This window comes from Panthera uncia (assembly GCF_023721935.1).
Source record: "Panthera uncia isolate 11264 chromosome B3 unlocalized genomic scaffold, Puncia_PCG_1.0 HiC_scaffold_1, whole genome shotgun sequence".
In the NCBI taxonomy this organism is placed as follows: Eukaryota; Metazoa; Chordata; class Mammalia; order Carnivora; family Felidae; genus Panthera; species Panthera uncia.
The window spans coordinates 91,937,500-91,958,753 of record NW_026057582.1 but is presented as its reverse complement, the minus strand read 5'-3'; the positions used below and the strand labels follow the sequence as shown (position 1 = coordinate 91,958,753).

The following is a 21,254-nucleotide window of genomic DNA, read 5'->3' as shown; positions in this document are numbered from 1 at the left end:
ATATATGGGATCCACTTAAGGAAACAATATGGAAGGTGAATGGTGTGTGTTTAAGTTGAAAAGAGAGACCCATGAGGAGGCAATAGCAAGACTCCGACCAAATGTCAATGGTTTGAAATGAAGTAGTAGAAGATGGAACAGATTGAGATGTTTAGGAGATAGAATATTCAGAACTTGGTTACTTTGCGGAGTAAAGTATGTGTGTATTGGCAAATGTCAGTAATAACGCGACATAAAATGAAAATGTGTTATAGTTGAAGTCATTACTTAAAATATGCAAATTAATACTCAAAGGCAGTACTTAAAATGTACATTTTTGGTTTTGATTTTTAAATAAAAGTCTGTTGACGCACAAGCACTTGCAAAAGTTTGAGAGTTCCACCAATCAGATATTTTTGGTCTAGTGCTCTGATATTCTCTCTCTCTTTAACATTCTAATATGGAATATTTCACACATACAGAAATATAATAGGAAAATCAATCACCATATATCAATGACCAGTTTTGACAGTTTGAAATGTGTATTTTGTTTCCTCTATTATCACTCCCATTCCCCCTTAAATAGGATGACTTAAAAGCAAATCTTGGACATATCTATAAATGCTTCATTCTGTGTATCTCTAAAAAGATAAGGACTCTTAATACATCCATAGTACTATTAACACACCTGGAAAATGAGTAATTCTTTAATATAATTAAATATTCAGCTTATTTCCCTGATTGGTTCATGTTTTTCTTCAGTTGGCTTGTTTAATTCAGAATCCAAAGAATTCCATATAGCATTTGGTTGATAAATAAGTCTTTCAGTCTCTAGTAACCCCTCCTTTTTTTTTTTTTTTTTTGTCTTATCACTTACCATTTATTTAATAAGAAAAATCCAGATCATTTGTCCTGTAGAATTTCCCACAGCTTGGATTTTGTTCGATACATCCATACAGTGTGATGTAACTTGTTTCTCTATTTCCTGTGCTTAATCTAAAGACTTGATCAGATTGTGGTATGATATTTTGGCAAGAGTGCTTCACAGATCGTGCTATGTATCTTGTATTGCATCACATTAAGAAGCACATACTTTCTGATTGTTTTTCTTTCCTCTTTTCTTTTTTCTTTTCTTTTCTTTCTCTTGTTAGGATTGATCAGTGGGTTTGGTGGTGTTAGCTGCCTGATCAGTTGTGAATTTCTTGGTTAGACACTTACATAGTTTTAGTAGTAGCCATTGATGATTATTGCTATTGATCTGTTATTTCTTTCTAGGTTTTTCTTTTTTCTTATTTTTTGTAGTAACCTTTCAGTATATGATTACATTTTAGTTTCTTTTCTTTCTTTTTTTCTCTTTCTTTCTTTCTTTCTTTCCTTCTTTCTTTCTTTCTCTTCCTTTCCTTCTTTCTTTCTGACTTCCTTCCTTCCTTCCTTTCACAACTGCTTCTTAAATGCTTGCTTTAAATTTGGTACCTGGAGGTACCCAAATTCAGAGTAGTTGAGATTAGTTTAGAATGAGCATTATTTGGCTATCTGTAGGGATATTAACTGAGTCACTTAATGTGTGTTAATATAAAAGAACTTAGATATATGTCATTTTTATTTTTTTTAAGTTTACTTATTTATTTTGAGAAAGAGCAAGCAAGGGAGGGTTAGAGAGAGAGGAAGAGAGAGAATCCCAAGCAGGCTGCATGCTCAGCCTGGAGCCCAACACAGGGCATGATCTCACTATGGCACGATCACGACCGGAGCCACCATCAAGAGTTGGGACGCTTTTGATGTATGGTGGTAGGCAGTTTTTTTGAAGTTGGTAGACTTGGCTCTTCACATAAGCATCTCTGCCAAATCATACTCTTTTAGGAGCACTGCTGTTACCCTCTCTGTCTGTAAAAAGAAGATGATAATCTTTACTTGATATCAGGAGAATACTAGGATTAAAGTTTGTGAGACACTATTTGTCCCTCTTTGCATCATGAAAAAATGTTACTAAACACCTCAACTATCTAGCTACCAGACTGCTGGAAACCACTACTTTTAGAAACCCAGCTCCTCATGGAAAAACACTTTTGAGCCACATCATTATTAGGAATATAGCAACCTGAGCCCACAGTTCACTGATTGAAAAATATGTGCAAAGTGAAAGTTAGTAGGCTTAGTTACCTATTTTCCTCTGACAATTTGGTAGTATGCTGGGAATGAATAGAAGGAAAGTTATCTGAGAAGCAGATTATTACTGTAAGGAGATTGGATAAACATTAACTAGACTAGAAATATAGGTCTATAAATTACCCTTGGGTATATAAACCAGTGGTCTTCCTTGTCTTTAAGAGTATAATTTACAATACCTAATACCCAGAAGGTACTCTTGATTTAGAAACGTGTGTAACAGGCTTTAGACCGATTTCCATAATATTAGCTAACATGTAGTAGCATTTAGCTGTGGTCATTGTTCTAAATGTTTTACATATATTATTGCATATTATTACTCTCAAAAGAAATTCTTGAAGTAGGCACTTTTTCTCCATTATTTATGGAAGGAACAGAGAGGCAGAATCACTCAACCAAAGGTCATTAGGCCAGTAAGTGGTACAGTAGATAATTGACTCACCAAATTATGCACTTGGAGAAGGACCTTGATACTCAGAGACATGTATATTTGTGAGATCTAAGATGGCAAGTGTTATGTTAATTAAAAAGTTAAGGTCATTTTTTTTAATATTAAAAAAATTTTTTTAAAGTTTATTTATTTTGAGAGAGAAAACGCACGAGCAAGGTAGGGACAGAGAGAGAGGGAGAGGGAGAGGGAGAGGGAGAGGGAGAGAGAGAGAGAGAGAGAGAGAGAGAATCCCAAGCAGGCTCTGCACTGTCATTGCAGAGCCTGATGTGGGGCTTGAACTCACAAACCATGAGACCATGATCTAAGTGGAAGTCAGGAGTTGGATGCTTAACTGACTGAGTCACCCAGGTACTTCAAAAGTTAAGGTCATGAAGAATGTGTTACCTTAAAAAAATTTATTTACCATATTTTTTCTTCATATGCTGTAAAACTTAGAATTTTCTTTATTACCAAATTTCTATGTAATATCCTTAAGATAAATTATTCAGAATTCAGTTGTATGCATCATATACATTGTATACATTGTCGAAGTGCAGAGATTTACTAGTCAGAAGGAATCCTTAGTAGATTGGAAATTCCTTAAGTAGATTTCTGTGATGGGTAGAACTCTTTCATAAAAACTGTGAAAATCTGACATAAGTGTATTAACAAATACTCAGAGATAGAGAATAGATTGGTAGGGTTTACTCACAATATGAAGGCTGGAGTTTTGTAATAGAGAATGTCCTAATGTTTTCTTTAGATTTGTCTTTTTCAGATTAACTTTTGTGGCATCATCTGAAAGTATATCAGTGGTCATTGAATTAGATTAATGTGATGGATCCATTTAATTCAACAGATTCTGTTGCTTTGGCAAAAATATTAGGTAACAAGGAGACAGGAATAAAAGTGAAGAATTTAAATTGTACTGTTTGATTACAGGTACATAATATTTTTAAATAAATGTATATAATTTGAATTCTTTGGTAATTGTTTTTTGTTGTGGAATTCAGATCGATAAAAGTGTGATCGTAATGTAATAGCAGTCTATGTACTTACCGCCCAGCTTGAGAAATAAAATATTGGAGGTAAAATTGAAACTTCCAAGTACTTCATCAAAATCCCATTCCACTTTCCACTTCTGCAGGCATAACTATCTCCTGTTGTTCCTTTGCTTGCTTTTTGTAGTTGTAAATATATATTATATATCTTATATATGTTGTATATATGTAGTATTGTCTCTCTATGTATTATAGAATTATAACACATAGTAGTTCCTGGTAGTTTTATATATATGTAATTACGTACATCTTTTTACGGACTTTTTAAAAAAAAATTTTTTTAACATTTATTTAGAGCATGAGCAGGGGAAGGGGACAGAGAGACACACACAGAATCTGAGGCAGCCTTCAGGGTCTGAGCTGTTAGCACAGCTCAACATTAGGTTTTGGAGGTTTATTCATATTAATGATACAGGTAAGGTCTAGTTCACCACTTTCATTTTGTTTTTATTTACTTTTTTTTTTATCTTTGTTCTCATTCAAAGTTAACATTACTACTTCTCTGTAAGATATCCTCCCCGTGCATGCTCAGAGCAGCTTTTTAGTTTACCTCTTTTAACTGCTGTTTACTATTCCGTTATAGAATATACTATCTGTCCATTTTACTGTTGTTTGGCATTTGGGTTTTTTGTTTTTTTTTTTTTTTTTTTTTTTTTTTTTTACAAATAATGGTGCATGTATGTATCATCTAATGTAATGTACAAGTGTGAGAATTTTTCTAAGATGCATATATCTAGAAGTAGAATTGGTAAATCGTAGGGTGGGTGCATTTTCAACTTTAGAGATAATTGCCAAAGTGTTGACCAAAGTAGTTGTGTGGTTTATACTCCCTATAAAGTATATGAGAATTTCCAATTCTGCCAACATCTTTGCCACACTTCATTGATTAGGTTCTTTTATTTTGCCAGACTCATGAATGTGAAGTAGTTCCTCATTGTTTTAATTTGCATGTTACTGACCACTAATACTGAGTATTATTTCAGGTTATGAGTTTTGGCTATGGTTTACTTGTCTCTGATGAATTGCCTATTTATAGTCTTTGCTCATTTTTCTATTGGATTATTTTTTTCTTATTTACTTGTAGAAGTTCTTTATGTATTCTGCATATTTTTGGGTGGTACTTTATGGCTACAAATATCTTTTCTAGCCTGTAGAAAAGGCTAGTAGAGTAAAAATTTCTTAACTTTTTACTTGGTTAATGGTAAGCTATTTACTTATTTTAGGTTGTTGATGTACATTTTTTTTAATGTTTATATTTTAAAAAAATTTTAACGTTTATTCATTTTTTTTGAGGGAGTGAGTGGGGGAGGGGCAGTGAGAGAGGGAGACACAGAATCAGAATCTGAAGCAGGCTCCAGGCTCAGAGCTGTCAGTACAGAGCCCAATGCAGAGCTAGAAGTCACAGACCACAATATCATGACCTGAGCCGAAGTCAGATGCCCAACCAACTGAGCCACCCAGGCGACCCAGATGTTTATTATTTTTGAGAGAGAGAGAGAGATGGGGGGACCAAGCGCAATGGTGAAGGGACACAGAGAGAGGGAGACACAGAATCTGAAGCAGTCTGAAGCAGGCTCCAGGCTCTGAGCCGTCAGCACGGAGCCTGACGTTGGCTTGAACCCACCAACCACAAGACCATGACCTAACCTGGAGTCAGATGCTCAACTGACTGAGCCACCCAGGTGCCCCGATGTACATTGGTTTTTAATGTTAGTGTTATAATTTATCTGTATTTTCTCCTTTTTTTAAAAAAAAATTTTTATTTAAATAATTTCTGCACTCAATGGGGGGCTCAAACTCACAGCTCTGAGACCAAGAGTCTCATGCTCTTCCAAGTGAGCCAGCCAGGTGCCCCTATCAGTATTTTCTTTATAGCATGTGCCTTTTATTTTCCTGAGGTCATAAAGTTATTCTATTTTTTTTTTTTTGGTAGAAATTTTAAAGTTTTGCTTTTCACATTTTGACTTTAATCCATGTAGTATTCATTTTTTTTTTTAATTTTTTTTCAACGTTTTTTATTTATTTTTGGGACAGAGAGAGACAGAGCATGAACGGGGGAGGGGCAGAGAGAGGGAGACACAGAATCGGAAACAGGCTCCAGGCTCCGAGCCATCAGCCCAGAGCCTGAAGCGGGGCTCGAACTCACGGACTGCGAGATCGTGACCTGGCTGAAGTCGGACGCTTAACCAACTGCGCCACCCAGGCGCCCCCATGTAGTATTCATTTTTGGATTTAGTGTGATAGTTCATATACACAGAATAAATCATATCTTCCCCTAATTCATATTGTTCTCTCCATCACACAACAAAAGTTTCCTTCAAGGTAAGTTTTTGTTTCCAAGCAACTTGTTCCATTGTTCTGTTTGTCTGTTCCTGTGTCGGTATATTTATTTTGTTTTTTTAGCACTCTTAGGTGTCTAGGTAAAATAACTTAGCATAAACAATTAAAAATGTGAGGGCACCTGGGTGGCTCAGTTGGTTGAGCATCCAGCTCTTGCTTTCAGCTCAGGTCATGAACCCAGGGTTGTGGGATTGAGCCCCATGTCAGGCTCTGTGCTGAGTGTGGAGCCTGGTTGAGATTTTCTCTGCTCCCTCTCCCTCTGCCCTTCTTCCCCATTCGTGCTCTCTCTCGCTCTCTTTAAAAAAAATAACAAAAAATTAAAAGTTTTTTTGGCCAACATGCTTATTTTTTTTTTAAGTTCATGGGGGGGATGGGCAGTGGTGGCCGAAAGAAAGGAAGAGAGAGAGAATCCCAGGCAGGCTCCTCACACTGTCAGTGCAAAGCCCCATATGGGCTCAAACCCACAAACCATGATATTATGTCCTGAGCTGAAGTTCGATGCTTAACCAACTGAGCCATCCAGGTGGCCCTTGGCCAACATGCTTATTATCTTTTTTATCTTGATGGGTGTCGATCCCTTTTCATTTTATTAATAATTCTTTATATTAAAATGAATTACTCTAGGTAAGACTCTTTCTAGAATACATAAGGAAAAAATTACTACTCTTTGAGCTAGATTCAGGTTGGCCACATTTTAGACTCAATTGTGCCTTGTCTTCATTTATTTAGTACCGTAGACTCCCAAGATATAGCATGATGGCAACTGCTCACAGTTCTTCATCAAACATTTTCTGTTCCATAAGTCTAGGGTAATATTGGACTGTTAAACAACCAGAGTAGCAATCTCCATGAGGTCAGCAGGAAAGCAAAATAGAAAATAAGGTTGGATATAATAAGACTCTCTTTACAAACATAGTTGTAGTCGGAATTTGATTCAGTTTAATTTTTTTAATATATAAAACTTCAACTGTTTGTTATTCCACAGAGACTTTTCAGTAGTGTCTTTAACATCCTCTCAGAGAATTCACATCTGAATTACCAGTGATACCTAATTATTAGTGAATTAGTTAAGTAGTTGGCAGCCAATTAAGAATAAGAGCAGAACTCTAGAGTAACGGCCTTTAAGAATGCCAGAAGGTCAAATGAGTTGGGCTCTAGATAGAGGGAGAAAGATAGAGGAAGTCAGAGTGCCAGCCTATTTCAACATTTTGCTTTAGGCTAGCCTTAATTTTTCTTTGTCACTGTCTGTGCCATTGTTGGCAGGCATATTGACCTGTGTACAAATTTTTCACATAACTCAATTTCTAGGTCTGTAACGTCATTTAATTTTTAAGTATATGCATTTTATTAATATGTAAACCCCTTTTTAATTTTTTTTTGAGTGTGGGTCACATTTTCCTATTTTTTCTTAAGTCTAGTCATTTTGAATTGTGTAATAGACACTGTGAATGTTACCTTTTAGACTCTTGAGTTCTGTTATACCCCTTCTGAAGACTTGATTCTTTTTAAAGTAGTTGTTATGAACTCAGTGTTTGTGCCACTCTCCCCTAAATTCTTTGTTAAAGCCCTAACCTCCAGTGTGATGGCATTTGGACATGGGGTCTTTGGGAGGTAATTAGGGTTAGATGAGGTCATGAGGGTAAGGCCCTTATAAGAAGAGACACCAGAGAGCTTGCCCTGTACCATGTGAAGACACAGTGAGAAGATAGTTGTCTGCAGCCCAAGGAGAGAGTCTTTATCAGACACGGACCCTGTTGGAACCTTGATTGATGTTGGATTACAGTTTCTATAACTGTGAGAAAGTGAATTTTGGTTGCTTAAGCCACCTAGCTTATGGTATTTGTTATGGCACTCAGAATAGATTAAGATAGTAGTTGATTTACTTGACTGTACTCAGATTCCATACTCTGTCTCATGGTGGGCAGCCAAAGTGTCCGTTCAGTTCTTTTATTCTTAATTGGGCTGCTTGGAGTCTGTACTGTGTATACATTTTTCATGGGTCGGCCATAGGTTGGGGCACCCTTTATGTGACTTTTTCCTTTGAAGGACTTTTCCCATCGCTTTCCAACTGCTTTTGTCACCTTGAGCTTGATATTTTGTTTTTTTTAAGCCAGTAAGACTCTGGGATTTCTATTGGAGTCTTAGCTGTTCAGTAGGTATGGAGTGGGGCCTGTTACCAGAAAAGCCTTAAAAACTGGAAAACTCATTCAGTGCTGTCCTTTCATTTTTAATAGACTCCATTCAATTTCTGCCTGCTTTTGGGTCTTTAGTATGTAAACTAGTTGGTTTTTTTTTTGTTTGTTTGCTTGTTTTTGTTTTTATTTTGTCCAAAGTTTATGGCTGTTATTTGTGGGAGGGTTAGTCTGCTAGAGCTAACATAGCTAGCAGCTCCTTTTTAATATTAATATATAGAATCATAGAGTGTATTTAGTTTTAAAAGTAGATTGATTTCCAATTGTTATCTTGAAGTAGAAAAAAGCAGTCTTTAATTTTTTCCCCCAATTTTTAGCATTAGCGTGTAGGTGGGAAGGAGATATGCTGGTACTAATTTATGGAGACAGTGGATGAGGTTAGAGGGTTTATTTATAATGTATGTGCGCCCCTTATTGCTAGTAGACAGGAAGAATTTATAACTTAAGAAATTTTGAAGCATTGTTGAGATTTGATAGTGTGTTAGGCATTCTGCTGAAACGCCTTGCGTGGATCATTTTGTTTTATCTTCAGAGCGACGTTATAAGATAGGTATTGTTATTAGGTTACAACGTCAGAAACTTGCCTAAGGTTGCATGGATAGTAAACAACAAAGCTATAATTCTAACTCCAGTTACTCAGACTCCAGAATTTCTGCTCTTTCACTACTGAAGATCACGAAGTGATTTTTAAGTTAATTTCTAGTGCTAACATTCTGTGATTATAGTTAGTTTTTACTTTACCTAAAACATTTAAGTTTAGGAATTTTCTGGTTTGTGTTCATAGTGTGCCACCTCTTGGTAAAATTCAGTAATGCAGCCCAGCAAAACAAGGAGAAGAGAAGTATAAAAATAGAAATAAATATATGTTTAAAATCCATGCACATTTCATTGGGTATGTGATGGCAGGGAAGAAACTCAGAATTCCAAAACTTGCATAAACCTATCGTTGGGAGGGATTTATAACCATCACCTGGGGGTATGTGACTGTCAGGTGGACCGCAAGCCCTTGAAATAGAATTGGTGAATATTAAAGTTAGGGGAAGCTATAAGAGATAGTCTTGAAACATGCTAATGTCATTGATGTCCCTACAGACACAAAATTTGGTAAAAATTTGTGAGCATCAAGAGTGACACGATTTAAGTTACTTAGCAAACAGTTTCACTAAAGTTTTGGATGGATATGCCAATTAGAAACTACTATGGAAAGTTTGAGGTTTTGAAAGGACAGCACTGGCTGTTTATTTTTTATTTTTTATTTTTTTTATTTCAGAGAGAGAAAGAGTGTGTGCATGAGTGGGGGAGAGGGAGAGAGAGAATCTTAAGCAGATTCCATGTTGAGTGTGGAACCGACGTGGGGCTCGATCCCCATGTCCCTGGGATGACCTGAGCCCAAATCAAGAGTGGTCTTTCAACCAACTGAGCTACCCAGGTGCCCCTGGCTATCTGTTTAGAAAAAGAATGATAAAATGAAACTAATTTGTGAGCAAGATTTGTGTTGTGTCCTAAAATTCAGTAGCACTCCTATTTTGAGTAGTTACAAAATGAATACTAAAAGTGGCTGAAGTGTCTTAGGTTGATGGTGATTGGAAAAGACCATTATTTCTGGAAAAAAACTAGTATATGTACTCAAAGTACTAGATTTTTTTGCTCAGTGATGTTTAGGGTTTATTGTTTTATATATATACAATTTGTATATGATTTATTATATTTTTTTATTTATTTCATTTATTTTATTTATATAGGACTTATATATGATTTATATATATTTATAGATGATACAACATCTATAAATATATGATTATTTTAAGTGTTTTTTCTTTTGAAATTCCTACAGGAAAAATAACTTTGTTAATGAACATTTAAGATTCTTCAGTCCCACCTTTTTTTTTCCCCCTCATTGAAAAGCAACTCTTAATACGAGGATCTATTGGGATTGTAGAACTGGGTAGAAGGGATATTAATGTCCAAGAAACACTGTAGGAGAATAATTTGAAGGGCTTGGCACATGCTTTTTGGATTGAATGGACTCAGTAGGAATGTGTAAGTCCATATTTTTGTGGGATTCAGAGTATGGCTTGGTATACTATGCCATGTGGGCCAAATGTGGCCAAGGCCTGTTTTGTATGGCTTTGAGGTAAGAATGGTCCTTACATTAAAAAAAAAATTTTTTTAATGTTTATTTTTGAGAGACAGAGTGCAAGTGGGGGAGGGGCAGAGAGAGAGGGAGACACAGAATCTGAAGCTGGCTCCAGGCTCTGAGCTATAAGCATCAAGCCTGACACGGGGCTTAAACTCATGAATGGTGAGATCATGACCTGAGCCCAAGTCAGATGCTTAACTGACTGAGCCACCCAGGCGCCCCAGTTTTTACATTTTTTAAAGTTTAAAAAACAAAACAATATATGACAGATACAGTATGTGGTCTAAAAGCCTAAAACATTTACCATCACTATTTGCTGATGCCCCATTTAGAGTATAGCCATACTTCTCTAAGTCTGAAATTGAAGGAACATCAGTTTAAGAGAAGAGGTGTTCATTAGGGACCCAGTAAGTTGCACACGTTTGTTGAAAAATAATGGTAGAAGTGAATTTGAAGAAAAGATGGGAAACCAGGACTATATTAATAATCATTCTGTAGTTTTGTTAAAAAAGGCATCGTGCAGGGAAGCCTAGATGGCTCGTCAGTTAAGCGCCCAACTTCACCTCAGGTCAAGATCTTGAGGTTTGTGAGTTCCAGCCCCACGTAGGGCTCTCTGCTGACAGCCTGGAGCCTGCTTTGGATTCTGTGTCTTCTTCTCTCTCTCTGCCCCTCCCCCACTAGTGGTCACTCTCTCTCTCTCAAAAATAAACATTAAAAAAATTAAAAAAAAAAAAAGAAACCCCGAAGGCATCATGCTAAAGTAAAGGATTTGGAAATTGTCTCTTGTATCCATTACTTTACTAGTCCAGAACCCCATTGCCCCTCCCACAAATACTGGTGGCTCTAGTTTACTTTTATTTGTCTCCCTAATTAATTAATCTTCCTATCCAGAGCTCTGATCATTTCTTAATGTTAAATTCTACTTGGGATTCCTTATTTTCCATATAGAACCATCTCTTAAATAAAAATGTGAAATATTTTTATTAACATTTAGTTAGGAAGGCATAGCTATGAAAAGTATATACCTGTGACTCATTTTTGTGAGTATTTCAATGGGTACATATCCAAAGTTTTGCAAACCAGCATTTAGACTTAACTGGGCCATTAGTTCATTGCTGTAGAGCAGTCCAAATTGTTGGAATCTGCCCCTATCCCAACCCTGTTTGAATAACTATAGCTGAAGTTGCTTTAGGCAGGCTAGGAACAGAATAGGGGGAAAGCTAATACTGGTTAGCAGTAGTTAGTAATTAACAATACCTTTTGGGAGAAGTATGTTAGCCCTTCTGTTCTTCACCGCCCACCCCCCCCTCCTCCATGTTCAGAAAATTACCCTTGATCTTAGTCAAAGGGCCAAGAAGCAATCCTTGTTCAGAAAATTATACACAAAATTAAACCTAGGCATTCCCCTTTTAAAGTAATTAATGTATTTTTACTCAGTGGCTTATTTAAAGCGTATCATCAAGTGATCTTGAAATGCTTATCTTAAATTTCTCTTGAAAAGTCAGTAGAGGCTTTGGAGTCAGGGCAAACAATTAGCTATGTGACTTTGGGCAGTTTCTTAACTTCTGTGTCTAACTAGTTTGTGCATCTATAATGAGGGAATACTAATAGCACCCAATTCATAGGATTACTGTGAGAATAGGATGAGTTAACGCATATAAAACATTTAGAACAGTGCCTGAAAAATGCACTATCTACTAATTAAAGTTACCTCTTGTTATATGCACTTTGGGCAAAGGGTTTACAAAAGATACAATGTCAACTGTGTTTTTAGGCAACATTTTTTTATGTGACATATGGGTAAATTTATGTGAATTGGGAAACCAAAAATATTGGCTAATAGAAAAGTAAGTCATAGCTTTGGGTTTCCCTTTGTTCAGTGACTCCTGTACTGGGCATTTCCTTTGTGGGGGACCTTGTCATCTATGAAGCTGTTAACAAGAGATACTGGCTTTTGAGGTTTATGAGGCAAGGGCAGATCCTGTACCTGCTCATTGTGTATCTTGTCACCTTGCACTTAAGCTGTCTGTTGCATGTTTGATCCAGAGACTCCCACCAAACAGGAATAGTTGATGCTGCCTTGTTGGTAGTCTGTGACTCCAGTGTTTTTGTTTTTTTTTTTTAAGTTTATTTATTTTGAGTGTGAGAGAGCATGAGTGGGGGAGGGGCAGTGAGAGAGGGAGAGAGATTCCCAAGCAGGCTCCATACTGTCAGTGTGGAGCTCCATGTGGGACTTGAACTCACAAACTGTGAGATCATGACCTGAGCCGAAGTCACATGCTCAACTGACTGAGCCACCCAGGCACACCCCCCCCCCCCCCGCTTTTTTTAATGTTCACTTATTTGGAGAGCGAGTGAGTGCTGATGTGTGAGTAGGAGAAGGGCAGAAGGAGAGAACCCTAAGCAGGCCCTGTGCTTATGCAGTACTTAACTTGGGACTTGATCTCACTACCATGACATCATGAACTGAGTCGAAATCAAGAGTCCATCGCTTAACACCCTGAGCCACCCAGGCGCCCCACCCCAATCTATTTTTATAAGAGGCCATGCCAAATGTAGCTATGGGATTATGAGAGTCTTTGGGGGGGGGGTGTCTTTATTTCTGGTTGAGCTTAGAAAGACCCCTGCCCCCATGGGTTTGTACTCCTTTGATCTTCATTTGTTATACAAAGCAAATTGTAAACACCACTGTCAGGGATGCCTGGCTGGCTCAGTCAGAAAAGCATGTGACTCTTGATCTGGAGTTTGTGAATTGGAGCCCCATGTTGGGTATAGAGATTACTAAAAACAAAGCAAAACACAGCAAAACAACCACTTTGTATTTGAAAACATATGGCTTGAGGTGTTTTATAAACTTGTAACTGTAATAGAAGATCATTGCTGGAATATTTTACCTCTAACTTATTCTGAATTTATTGTCTTTTAATAACTTTTTTCTTTATCTTCATGTTGGGTTTTCAGAATCTGCAAATCGTTTTTCATCAGTTTTGGGAAATTCTTATCATTTCTTTAAACATTGCCTTTGCACATTCTTTCCCTTTTCTCCTTCTGGAACTCTGATTAAACATACATTTGTTCTCTTCATTCTGTTTTTATATGTTTCTTAACCCTCCCCTGCCTTTCAAGTAGCTTTATTGTGGTATAATGCACATACTCTAAAATTTGCCCTCTGTAAGTATACAAGTTTGATGGCTTTTAGTAAATTTAGTTTTGTAACCACCACAATACAGTTTTAGCACACTTCTGTCCTCTCCCAAAGTTTCCTAGTATGTGTTTGCAGTTTATCACTGCTGTTACTCTTAGCCCCAGGCATTTACTAAACTTAACAGTTCCTATGTTTTTGTCTTTTTCTAGAAATTTCATGCAAATGCAGTTACATAATCTTATGTGCCTTTTTTCACTTAGTGTAATGTTTTTGAGGTGTAGCAATGTTGCATGTTATCCTTAGCTTGTCCCTCTTACTAAGTAGTATACTATTATATGGATATTTTATTTTGTTGCCTCTTACGAATATTGCTTCTGTGAACATTCAGATACAAGTCTGTGTGTGGACATGTTTTTCTTTTTCTTGGAAAGATACTTCAGAGTGGAATTGCTGGGTGATAGTAAGTTTATGTTTAAAATGACCAAACTTTCCCATATTATCTGTATCTGAATTATATTAATAAGTGAACAAGCAATAAGCGTATAGCAATAAGTACAATCACTAACCTGCCTTTTCTTTTTTTACAAACCATTTCCAATTTGTCTAAGAGATGCAAACTTTATATATATTTTTAATGTTTATTTTTGAGAGAGGCGGGGGAGGTGCAGAGAGTAAGGGAGACACAGAGTCCAAAGCAGGCTCCAGACTCTGAGCTGTCAGCAGAGCCCGATGTGGGGCTGGAACTCACGAGGCGTGATCATGACCTGAGCCTGTCAGATGCTTAACCAACTGAGCCACCCAGGCGCCCCTAAGAGATGCAGACTTTAAATAAGCAAATCACAATGTAATGTCAGCACTACTCCTGAATCCTGCGTTTCTTAATAATAGCATAATGAAAATTTCATGAGTTTCAAGCAGCAGGTTAATTAAGTTGGTTTTGGTAGAAGTTCAGCCTCACATCATCATATGTTAGAGTAGCACTACCAAATATTTTTTTTAAGTTACAAGCAGAAATTCCATGAAATGTCTTGTCTTTTCAGTTACATGTGCTCTGCCTTAGTTTCAGTGTATGGTTGTGGAGTGGGAGAAAGGTCTAGATTAGGAATAATATACTGGTAGTTTAAACTGACATGGCCAGATCTTTTGGTTCTCAGGACAGTGCTTTAAATGTGATCCTGGGGATGATGGCCCTATTACTCTGTAGTTCCATAAGACTGTGAGGGATGGTGTTGGAAATTGCATTTTTAAATAGTGTAAGCCTCACTGAGAAAGTGACATTTGCTCAAATACTTGAAGGAGGTGATAGAATCAAAGTAATGAAGCAGGATGCAGAGATGCAAAGCACTAGGACCTTAAATGCTATTGTAAGGACTTTGGCTTTTATAACACTCTTGAGTAAGACGTGAAGGCATTGGAGAGTCTTGAGAGAGAAGTGACATAATGACATATTTTTAAAAGATTATCTCTCTTGAGGAATAGACTGTAAAGTAGCAAGGGTGATAGAGTGATTTCTGGTAAGCCAGGCAAAAGGTGGTAATGGCTTGGATCACAATAGTAGCAGTGAAGATGTGAGAAGTGGCTGGATTCTGGATGTGTTTTGAAGGCAAGCTGACAGATTTTGCTCATGGGGTTTTATAGGGGAAGTAGATAAAGAGGAAATCAAGAATGTCACTGAGATTTTTGCCTTAAAAAATAGAACTGGAAGAATAGAGTTGCCATTTACTGAGATGGGGAAGACTATATAAGAAATAAGTGTTTCAATGAAAGGTGAGTTCAGTTTAGGCCGTCTTGTTTGTTTGTTTGTTTGTTTGTTTGTTTTGAGAGAGCATGCACACAGGGGAGGGCCAGAGACAGAGGTAGAGAGAGAATGCCCAGCAAGTTCCATGCTATCAGCACAGAGCCCGACACGGGGCTTGATCTCATGAACCATGAGATCATGACCTGAGCTGAAATCAAGAGACGGACACTTACCCAACTCAGCCACCCAGATACCCCATCTTAAGTTTGAGATGCCTCTTGGACATCAGAGTAAAGCTGTTGAGTAGGCAGTTGAATATATGAGCATGGAGTTTAGGGAAGGAGCTAGTGTAGAAATATGAATTTGGGAGTCATCTAGTTATTGATAATAAACTGGATGTGAGTGAATATAATTGGGAAAAAGAACTCCAAAGATTGGGGAGAAAAAGGGAGGAATCAGCAAAGGAGGTAGAAGGAGTGAGCAGTGAAGAGAAGAAAACCAAACTAACTCATGAAGATGTTTTAAGTAGGTGAGAATGATCAGCTTTGTTAAATGCTGCTGATATATCAATGAAGATGAGTCCTGAAAATTGATTTTTGGATTTAGAGAAAGAATGGTTGGCTTGGAAGTCTGACTGGAGTGGGGTTTAGAAAGCATGGGAGGAAAAGAAAAGAGGGAAAAACTTTTACCTGTGATCTGTACTGTAGGTGGAGGCAGAAATATGGAATGTTAACTTGAGGAGAAGGTGGGGTCAAACAAAAGTTTGTTGTGTTTGTTTTTTAAAATGAGAGTTGGTAGCATGTTGCATGTTGATGGGAATGAGTTAATAAAGGACAAAAAAAAATTAATTGGTAGAGAGTGACCTTTACTTCGTGAGGTGTGTGGGACCTAGGATGCAAGAGGAGTGGTTGGACTTAAATAGAAGTAAACATAGTCACAGGAAGGAAAGCAGAATATATGGGCTCATTAGTGGCTAGATGTGATGGAAGTTGTACATGTTCTTGTTGCTTAAATTTGCTCAGTTAAATGGGAAGTGAGGTCATCTTTTGAGATCAAGAATGGGAAAGGAGGGTTAGAGGTTTGAGGAAAGAAGGAAATACTGTGAAATCATACAGGAGAATGAGAAAATGGACCAGAGAAATATTGTGTGATTATTGGGCATCATTAAGGAGCATTTGAGATTTGTGGTCAGGGTTTGTTTTTTTTTAACGTTTATTTATTATTGAGAGACAGACACAGAGCATGAGCAGGGGAGGGGTAGAGAGAGGGGAAGACACAGAATCTGAAATAGGCTCCAGGCTCTGAGCTGTCAGCACAGAGCCCGACGTGGGGCTCGAACTCATGAACTGTGAGATCATGACCTGAGCCAAAGTCAGTCGCCTAACCAACTGAGACACCCAGGTGCCCCTGTGGTCAGGGTTTTAAAGTGAAACTAGAGGTCATTGTTTTGTTTTTGTCTAGTTATATTATGGAATAGTTATGGAGTAGTTAGGCAATGGTGGAGGGATTATGCTAAGTGAGTTTTAGAATGTAAGATATTTTGCTGATTCAGTGTCCTGACTTCTAGCGGTCATCCTGTTTTTTTATAACCAGGAGATTATGGTATAATTTGCTCCTACCTAAGTGAGTATATTTAAATAAAGAACCATTGACCTAGGAGATGGACATTTTGGATGGAGAGACAGAATTTTGGTACCAGAATTAGCATTGGGGGACAGACTAAGTTTTATCATTAGGGTCCCTGAAGGATTTGAGAGGAACCTGCAAAACTTCACCCATCATAATTTTGTCTTATGTTTCTTCTCCTAGAGGTTTCCTTTTAGAACATGGGCTCTTCCTTTTTGTACTGTCCTGTTAATACTGATACATGGAGGATGGAACCAATGGTCTTTAATCTATTATAATTTATAGAGTTTTGTCTGTCCCAGTACATAATGCCTCATCCTTTTGTAATCAGTCGCCAGTAGCAGGATAAGGATCCAGAGTCTAAGAGTCTAAGGATCCAGGGAGAAGCTTAAGTAGTGATATAAAAAATTAATTTAAAAAAATCGTTTAGGGGTGTGTGGGTGGCTTAATTGGTCAAGCATCTGACTCTTGATTTAGGCTCAGGTCATGATCTCATGGTTTGTGGGATTGAGCCCCACATCGGGCTCCATGCTGTATGTGGAGCCTGCTTAAGATACTCTCTTTCTTTCCCTCTGCCCCTCTCCCCCACTCATACTCCCTCTTTCTCCAAAATAAAATATCTTTTAAATTTTAAAAATTATTTCAAATTTTACAGTAATTGATGGAATTTTTTAATCTTCCACTGTGATCCTAAATTTGTCTTATTTTCCCTGTTAAATTTTCACTTTATATATTTTGAGACTATTGATTTGGTTATTCAGATTTAAGATTGTTACAGCAATCTGGTGAATCAGACATCTGTAATCATGTAATAACTTGCCCTATCTCTATTGAAGTTTAGTCTCAATTTTTCCTGATATTTTTCTTTTAGGATTTGTTTGATATCTTTTTCTGACGGTCACTTTTAATTGGCTTTTAAATGATCCATTTCCCAGGATCATACTGCCCCCTCTTGAGGTTTTTGCCCCATAGTGGGAATCTCAAACTTGATTTTCCTCCTCACATTATATGAAGCAATAGTATCTTCACAACATGTTGATTTAGTAATCCAAATAACAATGGACTTGAATGGACTCATTCTGATATTTTAGGTATGCTATCTTCAGTAAGCCTTTACTATATACTTACGGTAAATATTTAGTGGATTGGGAAAAAAATTAAATAGTATGGAATTATTTGTTTTTATGTATTTATCATTACATTATTTTACTTTAGTATTGGTGGGTTAATTTATAAACCATCTTTTAAAACTTTTTGTTTCAGTCCCAGAAATCCTGGATAGAAAGCACTTTGACGAAGAGGGAATGTGTATATATTATACCAAGTTCCAAAGACCCTCACAGGTAAGCATACCTTTGTTTCTTGGGTTCTTCTAGAAATTTAGCTGTAAATTATATTGGAGTTTATTTATTAAAAACCAAATTATTATTATTTTTAATGCTTATTTATTTTTGAGAGAGAGACAGCGTGAGCAAGGGTGGGGCAGAGAGAGAGGGGGAGACACAGAATCAGAAGTAGGCTCCAGGCTCCAGGCTCTGAGCTGTCAGTACAGATAAAAGCCAAAATTAGTAAAATAGTTATAATTATTGTTAACTTTTGTGCATGCTGTTAATTATTTAAGATTGAGAGAAGGAGATATCCTTAGCACAATATCAGTATTCTGGAGTTCTTATTTTTTGTATTTTTGAGAGATAGAGAGGGGGCTAGTGAGCAAGGGGCAGAGGATCCCATGAGGGGCAGAGAGAGACACAGAGAACTGGGGCTTAGCCAAAGCGGGGCTCATGTTTTACCCAAAGCAGGGCTTGTGCTCACCCAGTGCAGGGCTCAAGCTCACCTGATGTGTGCAACTCTAACTCACAAACGATGAGATCCTGACCTGAGCTGAAGTCACATGCTTAACAACTGAGCCACACAGGCACCCTGGAGTTCTTAATGATGTTTATTTACTTCTTCAGAGTATCCCCCCATCCCTATACTCCCCCAGATCATACTAGTATGTTACAAAGATAGGGCAGTTAAGACTCATTTTTAACTGATTCACTGATAATGAGAACTTAAAAATATGTATGTATTTATTAAACATCTTTTGAGTACCCAACACTGTGGTTCATGCTAAAGAAACCAATGCAAACCTAATAGTTGCTGTATTTGTTTGCCAAAATATAGATAGAACTCAGCATCTCCTAGAAAACCTGTTGTCAGAGGTTATAGGCATCTCTAATTGACTTTTTGGTCTTTAAAATGATTTTGGTAATAGAAAAATTTTAAAGTAAAGGTGCTAGTTAAAATTCAAGAAAAAGTTGACCTATTGAGGTATTTACTGAAGTAACATTTTTCTTAATTTTTTTTTTTTGAGGCATAAAAATAGAATAAAGTTTAAAAGGGCAAATCAAAGATAGAGTTATTTCCTGTCATGCAGAGAGGTTCCTAGCATACAGAGAACCTCTCTTTACAGGCACTTAGGAAAAATTAGTTGAGAAAGAATTTTGAATCTTCTTACCTTTCTCATCTCCTGCCAAACCTTCTTCTCTGCTCAGTTAACTTCTCTGCAACTTTTACTTCCATTTGATATATGACGCTTATCAAAACATAGCCAAATTCAGAACTATAATAAATCAACCTAAAATTTATATGAAACCACAGAAGACCCTATATAGCCAAAGCAATCTTGAGAAAGAAGAACAAAGCTGAAGGTTAGCACAATCCCAGATTTCAAGATATACTACAAAACTATAATAATCAAGACAGTATGGTACTGGCACAAAAATAGAGGTTAATGGAACAGGATAGAGAGCCTGGAAATAACCCATGCTTATATGGTCAATTAATCTGTGAGAAAGATAGCAAAAATATACAGTGGGGAAAAAAGCCATTTCTTCAACAAATAGTGTTGAGAAAAATGGACAGCTACATGCAAAGAATAAAACTGGACTGCTTTCTTATACCATAAACAAAAATAAACTCAAAATGGATTAAAGACTTATATGTGAGACCTGAAATCATTAAACTCCTAGAAGAAAATAAGCAAGTAATCTCTTGTTTATATGCCTTAGCAACATTTTTATGGAAATGTTTCCTCAAGCAAGGGAAACAAAAGCAGTAATAAGCTATTAGGATTATACAAAAATGAAAGTCTTTTTCACATCAAAGGAAGCCATTAATAAAACAAAAGGCAACTTACTGAGTGGGAGAAGATATTTGCAAATGATATATCTGGTAAGAGGTTAGTGTCCTAAATGTATAAAGAACATCTATAACTCAACAGCAAAAAAAAAATGGTCTGATTAAAATCAGGCAGAAGACCCAAATAGACATTGTCCCAGAGAAGACATACAGATGGCCAACAGATACATGAAAAGATGCTCAACATCACTAATCATCAGGGAAATGAAAATCAAAGCCTCAATGGAAAGAAAAAAAAAAAATCAATGAGCTATCCTCATCTCCTACTAGTCAGAATGGCTAGTATCAGAATGACAAAAAATAAAAAGTGGTGGCAAAGATGTGGAGAAAAGGGAACCATTTTGCACTATTTGTGGGAATGTAATTTGATACAGTGACCATGAAAAAGTGTGGTGGTCGTCAAAAATTAAAAATAGGAATACCACTTGATCAGGAATTCCACTACTTAGTACCCAAAGAAAACAAAAACACTGATTAAAAAAGATATATGCACTCCTGTATTTCTTGCAGCCTTATTTACAGTAGCCCAGCTGTGGAAGCATCATAAGTGTTCATCAATAGATAAATAAAGAAGATACTGTGTGTGGGTGTGTGGTGTGTGTATACACATACAATGGAATATTACTTAGTCATAAAGAAGAATGGAATCTTGCTATTTGTAACAACATGGATGGACCTTGAGGGTATTATGCTAAGAGAAATAAGTAAGACAGAGAAAGACAAATACTGTATGATTTTACTCATATATGGACTCTGAAAACCAGAACAGATAAAAATAGACTCATAAATACAGAGAACAAATTGGTAGTTTCCAGAGTAGATGGGGTGGAGGGTGAGGGGTGTGGTGGGGAGATGCATGAAATAAATGAATAAAATGAATAAGTCACAGAGATAAAAAAAAAAGTACAGCATAAGGAGTATAGTCAGTAATATTATAATGAACAATTTATTGTGGTATGCATTTTCAGTATAGTTGGTCACTATGTCGTATACCTGAAACTTATATAACAATGGTATGTCAACTATACATCAATAATAAAACTTTTTAGAAAAATAGGGAAATGGGTAATTTTTTATTAACTGGTGTATTTTAAATTATAGCATCTGTCACTGTTATTGTTCATAGTGGGTATTTAGTAAATATTTGTTGAATGGAATTTCTAAACCTTCTGTTTGTTACATTTCATAAACCTGCTGTTTGAATTCGACATTTCTCTTTGACAGTGAGAAAACTCTATTTTGAATATATGTCTC

At 36.7% G+C, this 21,254-nt stretch overlaps 1 protein-coding gene across 2 annotated transcripts in view; it reads left to right on the top strand.

Annotated features, from left to right (window-relative positions):
* TRPM7 (transient receptor potential cation channel subfamily M member 7) overlaps window positions 1–21,254 on the top strand; it is a 121,429-nt gene that overhangs the window by 3,087 nt on the left and 97,088 nt on the right. For both annotated transcript variants that reach the window (XM_049611653.1, XM_049611652.1), the window contains exon 2: window positions 18,081–18,160. In XM_049611653.1, coding sequence (XP_049467610.1) covers window positions 18,081–18,160 — 80 coding nt within the window. The remainder of the gene's footprint in view (window positions 1–18,080; window positions 18,161–21,254) is intronic.